Below are 14,958 nucleotides of genomic sequence, written 5' to 3' on the forward strand. Positions count from 1 at the left end.
AATGCAAGTTGTATAGCTCTGACGGTCGATTGGCCACATGACGGGAATGCAATGGTGAACAAACGCGACCCATTACAGTGTATTCCAATTTCAGGGTATCATTGGCAGGTCAAATGGACAACCACCTTATTGTCACAGTATGCCTTTATGCTCCTTAAAGAGGTGACAACTCTCCCTAAAAAGACATTGCCAGGAAGCGATTTGCCGCCCCTGCCACTGGGGTTTTGGTGGCCGTATTTTTGGTAGTCAAACGGCTTGATTACATCTTGACTAGGTGTTTACACCGCTCCCCAAAAGTGACTCCGTAGGAGATGGGACATTTGGGCGACTCATTGTGGCGACAGCGGGTTTTGGGGACAGTATGAGAGACAGCGGGTTTGGGGGGGGGGGGGGCCGTATGGGTTATTGTCTTTTCTAGTGACGTTGCAAGTCATTGCGCCATTGGATAAATATTTGACCGAACTAGGCCACGTAAAATGCCATTTTTCAGAAAAGCGGACTATTTCATCTTCACATGCCAATATTCACGAAGCTTTGCCGCATGTTCACAGTAAAACCGTATAAGGTGTCGTTGTTTCCTTCTCGGTACTTTAGGATAATGTTTTTGTGTGCTTTAAGCAGATTTCAGTGATGAGAGGCGAGAAAGGACATGTGAGTGTCGTATCCACCGCTCGTGATTGGCCCACAGGGGGTTTCCGACCACCACCCAGCCAGCAGAAGACTTGCTGTGCAACTCCTATAAAAGGAACGTTTTTTCACAGAAACCACAAATGTCTGTTTTTGGTGTCAACATATGGGAATGAGTGTCTCCAATTCTATCAGACATTTGTGTCGCAAATACAATATCCTTAAAGCAGGCGATTTATTCAGCGATTTATTCAGCGACGAGTTCTGACTTCGCTATATAATGGTTACGTGCGATGATTAATTATGGCACGAGAGACTATAAAATACCAATCTATTTACACTATCATGTGACCTTTCAGGTCAAAGCAGGGTGAAAGGACCCCTAACTTCATATCAACAACCCTTCTGGCCCGATTATTTAGCTTTTCAAGCATCGGAATACTCATAAGCGCAGGCATAGACGCCGTAGGCCAGCCACGCGACGTGGCGGCGGAGGTTGAACGCACCGCGACGCTCGACACGGTCTTCCTTGCCCTCTGACGTCACCTGACCTTTAGTGCGGCCGCTGCCATCAGTCGCATGTCATACATATCGAGTGCAACAGCGAGCGTCTTAACCGACTCAAACCCACCCCACGGGTGGGAAGATCGGAAGATAGGCGCTCAACCAACAACTGAGTCCTGGGACCGGACAAATGTCGAAAAGCGCGTCGCCAATAAGGTGCTTCTGCAGGGAAGAAGACCATACAGCGCCATGGACTGGTCCGAACGCATTCCCATACATGAGGGCAAACCACCATGACACCCAGCAACCTCTACACAGTTATCAAAATATACCATTCCCGACTCCGGTCGCCTAACGCATGTGGTAGCCACCCCTCCACCAGCCTTATCTATCGGTCAGTCAGCACCCAGCCCGTCCTCACTCGGCCCAAATTCACAGGCACATGTCCAGCCGTCCTCGGCCGACGGCACCCTGGGCCGTCAGGTCCCGCCCGGCCGCTTCCACTGCTTGTGCTCGGCCAGCGCGCGCTCCACCTCGGCCATGCCGGCCAGCACCTGTCTCTCCATCCAGGGCAGGCCGACCACCTGCACGCCCAGTGGCTGACCTAGTGCGCCCCGCGTCGCCTGAGAACGGCGACACCGTGGTTAGGTGCCAGATACGGTCGTGGTTAGTTGTCGGGACACAGTCCGCGGTCAGGTGTTGGACTGGGCACGGACACGGTCGTAAGCAGCTGCCAGACACGGTCGCTGGTCAGCTGCCGGACACGGCCGTAAGCAGCTGCCGGACACGGTTCGTAGGTAGCTACCGGACACGGTCGTGGTCGGCTGCCGGACACAGTCGCGGTCAGGTGTCAGATTGGGCCCGGACACGGCCGTAAGCAGCTGCGGACACGGTCGTGGTCGGCTGGCCGGACACGGTCGTGGTCAGCCAGCCGGACACAGTCGTGGTCAGCTGCCGGACACGGTCGCGGGTCAGGTGTCGGACCGGGCCCGGACAAGGTACCGGCCAGCCGAAGACACGCCCGGTGCGGCCTGGATCCACACGGCGGAGACGGTGAGGTGCCCACACAGGGTACGCGTTCAGTAGACACAAAGGCTGCAGTGCTGTTCGACGAGTTACATAACTCGTCAGTGCTGCGTGATCCAACGTCCCGGCTGCTTGTGTTGATGGCCTTTTATAGGGCTCAGCCACATCCCCTGCCTTCATCCCATAGCTTAAATCACAGTCTTATTTCACACGGCCGCGCTCGCCGACGCGCTGCGGCATGGCAAAAATAGCAGCAGAGTTGTAGATGCACTTATACACCAGTACAATACTGTGCTCAGCAAATGGACAACGTCGTGACTATCATCCAAAAGACACAATAGCGGCTTTCACAGGTGCGTGTTCAGGACTGGACAGAACGTAATTGCAATAATAGAATTACAAAGTACAGAAGTCAAAGGCATCGTAACACATGCATGCATATATATATAATAATATATATATAATATATATATATTATATATAAATATATATATATATACATATATATATATATATATATATATACTATATATATATATTATATATATATATATATATATATATATATACATATATATATATAATATATTATATATATCAAGATATACACTGACAGGGTGGTCGCCGCCAGGACCCCATTCGTACCATTCACACCGGGGAGAAGCTGATGAGTCCGCGATCCCTCACCTCGACCACCCAGCGCAGCTCCACGTGAGGGTGTGGGGTACTCCTCCAGGGCGGTCTGGTCTTCAGGCCGTCTCGTGACCCACGTTTACCACGCCCGCCGGGAAGTTCAGCACGTTGAAAATGGAAAGTGTAGACACCGCCCACTGCCGGCCACATGGCGGTGATGTGTCAGTACGTTTGGCAGCCGGCGCCAAGGTCCATCACTTACTGAAAACGCAGAAGGGCCGACATGCCGACATTGACGACAAGCCAGATGCGGGATACAGGCACATCGGGCCCAGCAATCAAAACTCCAGGTACAACTCAGATCTTTGCAAACGTCTTAAAGCAACTTGCTTCTCATAAGGCCACGTTATTCTTCATAAAACCTAATTCCTGAGGGTGTTCCACTCACCCTGCCGGTGCCACGTCATCCAGCCCCCCCCCCCCTCCCCCACACCCATCCCATCCCATCCCATCCATCCCTTCCATCCCATCCCATTTCCATCCCATCCCATCACCCATCCCATCCCATCCCATCCCATCCATCCATCCCATATCTCATCTCATCTCATCTCATTCTCATCTCATCTCATCGTCTCATCTCATCTCATCTCATCTCATCTCATCTCATCTCACTCCACCCCACCCCACCTCCCGCACGCGCTCAGCCGCTGGCGCTCAGTCAACTGGCCCGGCCACTGGCCCGCAGCGTCACCCACCGACCAGATTGCTGATCATGTCATGCGGCGGCGCCGGACACATGAAGCCGGGCAGCACGAGCAGGTCGAGGCGGGCGGCGCGCCACTGCTTCAGAGTACGGTCGACCAGCTGATTCCAGGCGAGCTTCAGTTGCACCGCCTCCACCGTGGTGCCCGTCCAGGCTGTCGGGCCAGGGCAGAGGAGGCTGAACTGGACCGACTCCGACTCAGTGGCATGCACGAGGTCACTGTGAGCTGGTCAGCACTTGTTCGCTCCGGGCATGGTGCGTCTCACGGTAATTCTGCTCATTCGGCTGACGTAGGCAATGTTTCTAGCGAAAGGCCTGGAGGCAGAGACGTATCGTTAGGGGTCGTTTTCCTGAATGGCAGGGCGAGGTACGACGTGCAACGCTAGCGGCAATCCGAATCTGATCGCTTGTGACTTGGCGGTCCTCTTGAGGTTTTACAACATGACCACAGCGAGCTAACAAATATAAAAAACGACACGCTAGTGTCAGTAAGACTTTATCAAGGACAGGTCAGAGAGGGTCACGGGTGCAATTAGTTTGGTCGACTCTGGATAAGTGTCTCGTGTCAGTGCGTGTCAATAACTGTCTTCGCAATGTCTCAACGCTGACAGGCGGTTGCGAACCTGACTCAGTTCCGGTAACCTTCCGCCACGCCAAAACTCTAACATATTATATATAAACTATATATATATATATATATATATATATATATATAAACAAAACTCTGTCATTCGCACAAGCTGACTCCGAAATCCGGACAAGAGTGAAGCGATGCACGGCGCTACTCGAGGCAAACGCCGTCCGTCGGTCCCCCACCCCTCCCTCCGATCGCTGCGGTTACCCTGGTCCTGGTCATTCCCCGCGCTCTCACGGGCCCCGGACACAGCAGCAGAGCGTGGGGCAGCTGATAAAAACCACCGCTTTCTTTCGTAGAAGGATTCAGAATGCAACCCAGTCTTTACGTCCGCCGTTGTTCAAGCATGCGCGCGCACGCACACACGTACGCACGCACACCACACGCACGCACGCAAACGCAGGCCACGCTAGCGCACACACCGCATACACACGCACACACGCACATGCTCCTTCACCCAAATTTCAGAAGTGATTGTGGCAGTAGCTTGAAATAACCCGAGCAACCAGCACAATATGTGGGGCACATTGGTTGACTATGCCCCTGGTTGTCCAATCATTTGTTGATTTTTCCGTCACTCTCAGCAGCAGGCTACCCGACGGACGTAACCTTCCATCACTAAAATTGTACGCTCTAATAACATAGCGTCCGAAAACTCCAATCCATCCTGCCGTCCACGTGATGTCCTGAGACCAACCTTTCAGTCGCGTCCCAAGGTAGCGGAAGTTGTTGCTGGTGCCCCAGGCGATGAGGACGCGCAGCCAGCGCGGGACGCAGCAGCATGGCCACGAGCGTCTCGATGCTCTTGTCCAGCCTCCTCATCAGCCGCTGCGGGGGCGACGGCGGTTGGTGAGGGACGCCCCGAAGCAAGGCCGTCCATCCACTGACCACCACCGCCGGGCGGTTGGCCCGCGCAGCCACTGGTAGGGAGGGAGGGAGGGAGGTAGGGAGGGAGGGAGGGAGAGGGAGAGGGCGAGGGAGAGGGAGGGGAGAGGAGAGAGGGAGAGGGAGAGAGAGGGAGAGGGAGATGAAGAGGGAGAGGGAGAGGGAGAGGGAGAGGGAGAGGGAGAGGGAGAGGGAGAGGGAGGGGAGAGGGAGAGGGAGGGGAGGGAGAGGGAGAGGGAGAGGGAGAGGAGAGGGAGAGGGAGAGGGAGAGGGAGAGGGAGAGGGGAGAGGGAGAGGGAAGGGAGGGAGAGCGAGATGGGGAGGGAGACGGAGGGAGAGAGGCGAGAGGAGACGGAGGGGAGACGGAGACGGAGCCGGAGAGGGAGAGGGAGTAGGTGAGAGAGGAGGGCAGGGAGAGGAGAGAGGAAGCGGGGTAGGGCGAGGGAGAGAGAGGGAGACGGGGAGGGGAGGGAGATGGGAGGGAGATGGATTGAAGAGGATGAGGGGGAGGAGGAGGGAGAGGGGAGGAAGAAAGAGAGAGGGAGATGTAGACGGAGACGGAGACGGAGAGGGAGACGGAGAGGGAGACGGGAGAGGATAGGGTAGAAGTGCTGCGATGCAGGATCCCTTTTTCATCCCCGTCACCAAAAGGTGACATGATTGTCAAAAATTGCGACGGTTCGCATGAGCTTCTACTCAGTATTCACATAAGGTGCCATCCTCACCTACGCCCCAGTAACGCAGGAGGCCAAATCCACAGTACCATTGTCCACACCCCAATCGTCGAGAAACCCCCCCATTTTGTCGCATCCCCCCCCAAAAAAACAAAAGTATTCCGCTCGTCCGGTGCTCCCATTCGCTGTGTCCACACAACGCCTCCCCCCCCCCCCCTCCCCCCTCCACGCCTCCCTTCACAGGCGGCCGTCCAGTCCGAGCGACTGTACACGCACAAGAGCCTCCTACTTGACAGCCTGCCTCAGCCAGCTTACAGGCGGCTAGGTAGCAACCACCCAAGTGTGAGATGGGTCCCCTTGAGGTGGTGCTCCCGCTCAAGGATGCTCCCCCCCCCCCTCCCCCCGCCCCTCCCGTGCATCCCTCCCTTCCACTCACACAGCGCGCGTCATGTAGACCCCGTTATCCGGTATCACCGTCCGCATGATAATATCCATGGCGGCGTGGTCCGCCTCCAGGTGGAAGGGTGCCGTCTCGTGGCCGGCCGCCTCCAGCGCCTGCACGGTCTCTGTCAGCACGCGCCGGCAGCCGGGCGTGCTCGGGAACGTGGGCAGGTCCGCCACGTAGCCGACCCGCCAGCGGCGCCGGCCGCCGGCCATCTGCGACGGAGCGACACCGACTGTCAGCCGTCGCCAGCGCCGACCAGCCATAGTGGCTGCCAACACCGGCAGGGCTCCACCGACCAGCCATAGTGGCTGCCAACACCGGCAGGGCCCCGCCGACCAGCCATGGTGGCTGCCAACACCGGCAGGGCCTCGCCGACCAGCCATAGTGGCTGCCAACACCGGCAGGGCCTCGCCGACCAGCCATAGTGGCTGCCAACACCGGCAGGGCCCCGCCGACCAGCCATAGTGGCTGCCAACAACAGCTCCGACAGCAGGGCTCCCAATCGACCAGCCATAGTGGCTGCCAACACCGGCAGCGCCCCGCCGACCAGCTATGGTGGCTGCTAACGCCTGGCCATTTGCGCGCTTCGGGAAGCGCCAAGTGTGTGATCCGAAGAATGGGTCAGCTGGCCAGACAGGGAAGCAACGTCTGTATCAACGATGTCTCCAGCACACGCACAACAAAAGGGGCCCTCGATTCGAACCAACCAATATCTCACAATGTTACCACACCAAATCAACACACTGGGTGTAAGCTTGACAGAGCAAATACCCCGTTCGAGCCTGTGCTGGACCCGCAAACCCGTTAAAATCCAGCCAACGCCACTGACAGTCCCAGCCATGAAAGCCCTGCCAACGCCACAGACAGTCCCGCCATTGGAACCCACCCAACGCCACAGACAGTCCCAGCCATTGGAACCCATCCAACGCCACCGAAGTCCCGCCATTGGAACCCAGCCACCGCCACCAACAGTTCCAGCCATTGGAACCATACTGACGCCACCGGCAGTCCCGCCATTGGAGCTGAGCCACCGTCACCGACAGCCGATGGCCGTCTGCCCCACCTGGCTGTTCCAGTAGACTCGCGGCACCAGTGGGTCCAGCCGGTACATGTCCGCCGCCTCGAGTGGCGAGGTCAGGAGCTCCATCACCTTCTGCAGGCCGGCTATCTCACGGCTGAGGAAGCCGACTGTGGCGCGTACTGTGGACACGTGACGCACCGTTAGGCGTCTGAGAAAGCCGACTGTGGCGCGTACTGTGGGCACGTGACGCACCGTCAGGCGTCTGAGAAACCCGACTGTGGCGCATACCGTGGGCACGTGACGTGCCGTAAGGCATCTGAGCAAGCCGACTGTGGCGCGTACCGTGGGCACGTAACGTGCCGTCAGGCGTCTGAGAAAGCCGACTGTGGCGCGTACAGTGGGCACGTGACGTGGCGTGAGGCGTGTCGGCCCAACTGCAGCCAACACTACACACCTTTATAGTGAGTGCAGAGGCGCGTGCGTCGAAGTAGTATGGGATGGTATTTTGGTTTCATGGGCGCGTCGGTTGGAGCGGCTATTCTGCGCCCATGACTTGGGCAGACGGTCTTCATTTCAGCGAGGCGTGCGTACCGTGCGTTAAGCGGTCTAAGTCGCGGAGCCTAAGTTAGGCGTACCAAAGTTAGAGTCAGACACAGTCACAGGGCATTAAGAGGTGATTAGATTGCATCAAAAGTTGCATGCATGATTAAATATAAAACGATCTTAATGTAAGCGACCGGTTCTTCCCAATGAAGGCGAGCAGAGACAGTCTCCACCGTGCGTGGGGGCCGAAATAACACTGGCGCTCAGCTTCTAGGTAAGGCCACTGCACGAGCACTTGGCCAACTGACAGTGAGTTACCGCATCTGGGACACGATGACGCTTGACCTCCGGACGGAAGAAAACCGTGCGCTGCGTAGGTGTGGCCGATACGGAGGCAACAGAGACTGACCTCCTCCTTCCTGCTTTTGTGGTGTGCGGAGGTCCAGTTAACCACTCTGTCCTGTACTGCCCTAAGCCTATTTCTCGCATCGCCATGGCTGTCTGTGCTCCCCTGGTCCCCAGATTGTTGCCCTTTTTCTTTCAGAAGGGCGGAAAGTAACTGTCAAAAGCAGCTGTTTAATATCAGAGTGTGGTGCGCGAGCAGAACTAGGTCGTGGGCCAGCTGCGGCCTCCTTGGCAGAAGTATCGGCCTTCTCACCACCAACCAGTCCTGGTACCCTAACAAAGACCACGCGCTTTTCGACCGAGTTAAGAACTATCACCTGTCGTCAGATCTTACTCAGTAGGGCTTGCTCAGTTTTCAGGTGCTTGATGGATGAAACATTGCCTCAACGGTCTGATGCGGTCAAACATAGCCCCCTTCCCCCCCCCCCCCCCCCCCCCACTCGGTGTTCCTCCGCCCAAACCAACGCTTCTCTAACTGCATGAAGTTCGGAAGTATAAACTGGGCGAGGCTGAGGAGTGCAACACCCTTCGCCCAGCCGCTGCAAATCAAACCACATCCTGCGCCTGCTTCCGTCTTCAAACCACCCGTGTATAAATGCACATTTCTGCCCGAAGCAAACACCTGGATCAGGTGCTCCGGGAAAAGGCTCTGATAATGCCTTTCAACAGTCTGGCCTACGATTCGACGTAAGTTCTAGTGTTGGTTCACAGTGTAAACACTTGTTAGCACATGTTAAGTTCACAAAACTCATTGTGGGCGGGGGACAAGGACCAAAATTGTCAACAACAGCAACAACAACACAAAAAACATATGCAGCGTTCGGTTCCTTTTGACGCCAAATACACGCACACATTAGCATTTGTAGATACATATGCGTGGCTATCAAACGGAAGGTGGCATGCCGGTGCGAACATCCGTTACATCACCGCCCTGCCGCAGAAGCGTCTGACCACACGCGACTGGTCTGACCAATCCACACAACACATCAGTTCTGGCTTTGGTGGACAGAGCCATTGAGAGAGACGAGACCAGACCCGCCGCACAGTCGTGCTCCGCCCTGCGGCAGAGACAGTGAGACGGGCGCGCACGCGGCGGGCAGCGGCACCGGCTGGCGCTCTCACCTCCGAACGTGGCCGGCAGCACCGCGCGCAGACCGACGCAGCTGAAAACCACACCGACCGGCCGTCAGCCACGGGGCCCGCGCCGCACACCCAGCCACATGGCCATCTGCGGCAGCACGGCACGCCGGCGTCATCTGTATCGGCCAGCACAAAAACGCCTTGCCCAGCGAGGGCGGCGTGCAGATCCGGTCTGACAGCATCTGGCTAGCCCCGCGCTGCTTAGAAGTGACGATTGGCACGTACGCAAATGACTGGTAGCTTCGAATGACTCCGCCGGTTTTCACCAGAGACCGCGAGACAACGGCCCGGGTGGGGCAGTTTCATCTAAGCAGGCCCCGTGGTCATCTGCACACAAATCGCCGTCCCAGGCCACGCTCACACACGGAGAACTAGCCGCGATCGGCGCAGCAAAACGGCCTTTAGATCGCGGGGTGAGTTTTAATTCGGTGCATGATAATGCTGTCTAGCTCTGGCCCCGTTGTAACAGCCGATGTGCAGGGCTGGAAGCTCATGACCACGTCGGTTGGGCATGCGTCGGAGATCAAACAAACTCATGTGAAAAAGCTGGCCACTAGAAGGTATTCATCAAAACAAATGTGACTGATCTCTCACAAAGCCTCCAAAACATGGTGGAAAGGAAAGAAAATCCGTTTATCACATGATAGCAAAGCTGACAAGTACGGGGACTCTGTTCACCACTTGATAGTCAGGTAATGGGCCCTGAGCTGCCACGACAGGGCTGTCACAGCAAGAGACCGTCTCTCGCCACGGACAGCCTCGCCTGACGCCCGCACGCCTGCCAGCAGACGCCGACTGACCTGAGGCGTCCGCAGGTGGGCTTGAAGCCGTAGCAGCCGGAGAAGAGCGCTGGCACGCGCACGCTGCCGCCCACGTCTGTGCCGACACCGAGGGGCGAGCCGCCGGCCGCCACCAGCACGCCCTCGCCGCCCGAAGAGCCGCCCGGTACGCGCCGGCCGTCGTAGATGTGGTCGTGACGCCCCAAACCGGGTTACTGCAACCGAAGCTGCCGAGGCAAGGATACATCGGGTTACTGCAACCGAATCTGCGAGGCAAGGGTACATCAGGGTTACTGCAACCGAAGCTGCGAGGCAAGGGTACATCGGGTTACGCAACCGAAGCTGTGAGGCAAGGTATATCGGTTTACTGCAACCAAAACTGCGAGGCAAGGATACATCGGTTACTAGCAACCGGAACTGCGAGGGCAAGAGTACAATCGGGTTAGCTGCAACCGACACTGCAAGGCAAGGTACATTGGTTACTGCAAACCAAATCGCGAGGCAAGAGTGCATCGGGTTACTGCAACCGAAATACTACGGGGGCAAGGGTACATCGGGTTACTGCAAACCGAGCTGCGAGGCAAGAGTACATCAGGTTTACTGCAACCGAACCTGTGAGGCAGGGTATATTGGGTTACCTACAGCCGAAGCTGTGAGGCCAAGAGTACATCGGGCTACTGCAACGACAATGCGAGGGCAAGAGTACATGGGGTTACGGCAACCGAAACTTGCGAGGCAAGGGTACATCGGGCGTGCTGCAACCGATCTGCGAGGCAGGGGTATATCGGGTTACAGTACCAAATTCCGGTGAGAACTTAAGGCCATGCGTCCCAGGTAGGGGTCACAAGGTGAAGCCGGGTAGGCACAGCCGAACCTGCGAGAAGCGAGTTAGGTTCAAAGGCAAGGGGTTCCGGTCACTGCAGCCGGACCTGTGAAATGGGGGGTCGAGGTCGCAAGACAAAACTCGACTCCAGGGGCGTAGCTTTACTCAGTTGGGAGGGCTGCGAACCACTTCCTCGAATCCTGAGAGGAAAGTGAGTGAAATTCAGTAAGAAATCCTTTTAGGCGTATCTAGCGTTGGTTATAGCCACCTCGTCTAGCTCAACCCTTAACTTATTGTACTCGACTAGACTCCAGGTGGATTCGATGGAGGCGAGAAGAAAGGCATCAGATCTCTACCTATCTAGATGGTTTTGCCTTATCTGCAAGGAGGTACGTTACTAGACCCGAAGCAATTTTCGGTCAGGCGGCCGCCATCCGCCTCAACCACTTCTCTAGCGGGATTTTCGGACCCAAATGCGATAGAACGGCCGGCACTGCTCTACAATTTTCACATACCGGCACGTGTGCTACGTTTTTAACAGTTTCGGCGATATTGCAGGTGATCCGCAGGGAAGGGTGCTGTTAGACACGCGGCGACTCTCAGCCAAGCAGCCGCCACCCACGCGGAGCGCATGAAGAAAGCCAATTTTCGGACTGGAAGACGACAAGACGGTCGCACCTACTACTGCAGGAAGTTGTGCCCGTCAGGCCCCCAGTAAGCTCTTTGCATGCACGCCGAGCATTTGTTCTCCACCACATTGCTTTATTAATGACATTCTGCACCTGCTCGAGCACGGCTTGTCGCCGCCTCTCCCGCCGGCCGGCCGACTGCCGTTCGCCACCTTGTGTCGGCGGCGCGAAGGTTTCTTCATAGACCTTCACCGTAAGGTGGTGCATACGCACACGCACTAGCACGTGCACACGCACGCTAACGCACGCGGACGCGCGCACGTGTGGGTGCACACGCGCTGTCGTTTTCGCCCGGCCGGCGAGCGAGTGCTCACCTGATCATGGTCTGTGGGACATTGGTCTTGCAGAAGGGCACGCCGCCCAGGTCGATGAGCGTCTGCACGACAGGCGCCGAGCGCGACGCCGGCTGGCCCAGGTGCTTGGCCAGCCCGGCTGTTGAGTCGTAGCCCTCCAGGTCGACGCAGTCCTTCACGCTGAAGGGAAGGCCGTGCAGAGGGCCGCGCGCCGCCGCCGGCAGGCGGTCCAGCACCGATGCCCGGCTCTAGCGACATCGGCACCAGTCAGCGGCAGAGTGCCAGGTCACGAGTACCAGCACAGGCCAGTGTGCAGCACTGTCACAAGTCACAACTCATTGGTCAGGTGTGCCATTGAGCAAATTTAGTCACTCAATCAGGTGATTAGTATATTATTTCACTTTTGGTAGTCAGATCTGCACTGCATTGTCATTTGCCCTGTGTTCATCCTTCCCTCACGACATTTACAATAATTATGATGACTTTGAATTGAAGTGTCAGGAAACATCATCTTGATTAATGAAAGCATACAGGTGTTAAACATTGTCATTATAGTACAAGTCTCACCTCAGCAGTTGCAACAAATTCTGTAACACAGTTGTATTTTGCTGATGCTTGCAGAGCCTGAAAATAGTGCATGTATGTCACACAAGAAAGTACAAAGTCAACAAATTATGTCAATGTTCAACAGCACATCATCCTCAGATGGGTACACTGCAAATGGAAACATCTACATATCAATGGTCTCAGACAGAGCACAGAAATACACCCACCAGAGCTTAGAAATACACTTGCCAAACACTCACCTTGGCCTGGTAAGCTCTGAGTACCTGGACGGCCTTCAACTGCCCCACCTGCAACTGTTCGATCAGTTGCAGCAGAGGCAGCTCCAGGATGTCCATCCTCTCCTCGGTGATCAGGTTACCATCAACCAGAAGGTGTTTGGTCAACTGGACACGTCGCTGCCGCTCCAGCTCCAAACGCCGCTCGACCCGTGCGTAGTACTCCGGCTGCCAGAGATGTCGCAATCTCAGCACCGAGCCTGGGCATAGCAGGCCGCCTGACGGGGTCACATAACTTGCCTTGGCTTGTGGGGGGCTTATTAGGCTGTGTCACCGAGCTGGCTACAGCAAGGAACTTTGAAACCTCAAATAGATGTTAACATTAGTGAAGCATAATATGTGGCAAAGAAAAATGGCAATACATAATGCTTTTCCATAACTGAATGCACCTTCCAATAATAAGCAAAAGCCATAGTTATGCAATAACTGGCATTTTCACAAGGCCTTACCTTTGCTGAATTTCTCTTCTTCAGCCACCAAAGCAGAGTCATTCCTGATATAGCAGCACAGCTTGCACCCACAACCCACAAATTCCACATGGAATCTGTCATGGTACTCATATGAGCTGAAGATTCTTGGTTTTGCCAGAGCTGCTGGTTCTGGTGAAAAATCAAATGGCACTTGGTGAGATATGCTACATGATCATAATGAGTACCTGTCAAAAACTCAGCACCAATCATTTTGATATAGGGTGGCCAGTGGCCTTTTCATCACTTAGCTGCTTTGCACTGATAAATTACTTATTGGTCTGTCTGGCTAGCAGAGGAACAGTTTGAAGTTGAGACAAATCCTAACCTAACCAAACCTACCTAACCTAACCTAACCTAACTAACCTAACCTAACCTAACCTAACCTAACCTAACCTAACCTAACCTAACCTAACCTAACCTAACCTAACCTAACCTAACCTAACCTAACCTAACCTAACCTAACTAACCTAACCTAACCTAACCTCCCCACCCTATATCCTCTTCAACCCAGCATCCCATTGGCATCCATGTTCCATGCCATATATAGGCGTCATGTAGTGAGCTTTTATTTAGCTGCCATGTTCTCATTTGCTTTACATTCCCCACCCAATCCCCCTGCAACCCATGGTCCTGTTGGCAGTCGAGGATCAAATTTCATGGATTCTTGTTACCCTTGGCCGGGTACATTTGTATGGTTCTTGATGCTGCTTGATGCGCAGTAATGTTGTGACCCACGCAGTAATGGCGCCGGTGTCATGGGTGCTGTGTGTGTGCGGCGCTCGGGAGCTCGCCATCGTAATTATAAAAAATTGAAGGTAAGATCATGAATCTACCTGTTTTGTGATTATTTACGATATGTCCTGCCTTAAACATGACGAATGGTTTACCTTGGTCCCGTACATTTTGTAGAGTTCTTGGTAAGCAGAAATATTGTATTTATGCAACGGCAACGCAGAAACGGCGCTGGGGAGTCCAGGCGGTGCGGTGCGCGCGGCGCTCGGGAGCCCGCCATCGAAGTTATTGAAATTCGAAGGTAGGAGCATGATTCTACCTGTTTTGACATTATTTACGATATGTCCTGCCTTAAACACGACGACTGGTGTACAATAAAAACAATATGTGTACAATACAATACAATGGTGTACAATAAAAACAATAAAAACAAATGCAGCAATGACCAACACGCCCACCCAAAGCCCCATAACGCTGCGCTCAACAACCACGCGTTGCCCACCTATCTTTGTCTGTCTGTCAGTGGGGCTTTACGACACACTCAGCCGCTGAGGCTATATTGCGTCGCCTGCCTCTCACCCTGGCGGGAAGGGCGGGCACCCACCTATCTTTCTGTTTTGTAAACAGTGTGTGTTTGACTCCGTCGCGTATTAATTGTAGCTTAATCATATTAATGCTCCCATATTACTGCCATATTAAGGGAAACATCGGGTTGTCCAAAAAAATGTGCAGCGGACGGGCTTGTTCTGTTGGCACCAGACTCTCATTTCACATTCATATTTAGGTCCATACCAGATTTCAGCGTACACTTCAGATTGACCTGAAATATATCCTGATGACGCAGTTGAGTCCTTTGGCTATCATGAGCACAGATCTAGAACCGGCTACCGCCCAATTACCGCGACACAGCCTGCATCGCACATCATGATAAAAAAGCGAACCCCTTTAATTCTCTTGAAATCGTTGTGCAGATGGATTTTGACTTCTTGATTGCCATGAACACAAAACCTAAGACCGGTACACCATTTCC

At 54.7% G+C, this 14,958-nt stretch overlaps 2 protein-coding genes across 2 annotated transcripts; both read right to left on the reverse strand.

Moving 5' to 3' along the window:
• Positions 1-1,610: 1,610 nt before the first annotated feature.
• LOC119108427 (fatty acid amide hydrolase 1) lies at positions 1,611-10,261 on the reverse strand. Its single transcript, XM_037231998.1, has 9 exons — positions 10,101-10,261; positions 9,283-9,323; positions 7,255-7,391; positions 6,183-6,403; positions 4,885-4,991; positions 3,546-3,707; positions 2,845-2,987; positions 1,999-2,082; positions 1,611-1,754 (listed from the first exon to the last, which is right to left on the reverse strand). The coding sequence occupies exons 3-9, from the start codon at positions 7,336-7,338 to the stop codon at positions 1,611-1,613; spliced, it is 945 nt and encodes a 314-aa protein (XP_037087893.1). The 5' UTR covers positions 7,339-7,391; positions 9,283-9,323; positions 10,101-10,261.
• Positions 10,262-10,291: 30 nt separating this feature from the next.
• LOC119108428 (fatty-acid amide hydrolase 1) lies at positions 10,292-14,467 on the reverse strand. The gene is made up of 7 exons (XM_037231999.1): positions 14,431-14,467; positions 13,176-13,325; positions 12,691-12,894; positions 12,452-12,508; positions 11,906-12,132; positions 10,363-10,384; positions 10,292-10,306 (listed from the first exon to the last, which is right to left on the reverse strand). The coding sequence occupies exons 2-7, from the start codon at positions 13,284-13,286 to the stop codon at positions 10,292-10,294; spliced, it is 636 nt and encodes a 211-aa protein (XP_037087894.1). The 5' UTR covers positions 13,287-13,325; positions 14,431-14,467.
• Positions 14,468-14,958: the final 491 nt, after the last annotated feature.

Source organism: Pollicipes pollicipes, unplaced genomic scaffold (assembly GCF_011947565.3).
Source record: "Pollicipes pollicipes isolate AB1234 unplaced genomic scaffold, Ppol_2.1 Scaffold_6686;HRSCAF=7923_pilon_pilon_pilon, whole genome shotgun sequence".
NCBI classification, from domain to species: domain Eukaryota; kingdom Metazoa; phylum Arthropoda; class Thecostraca; order Pollicipedomorpha; family Pollicipedidae; genus Pollicipes; species Pollicipes pollicipes.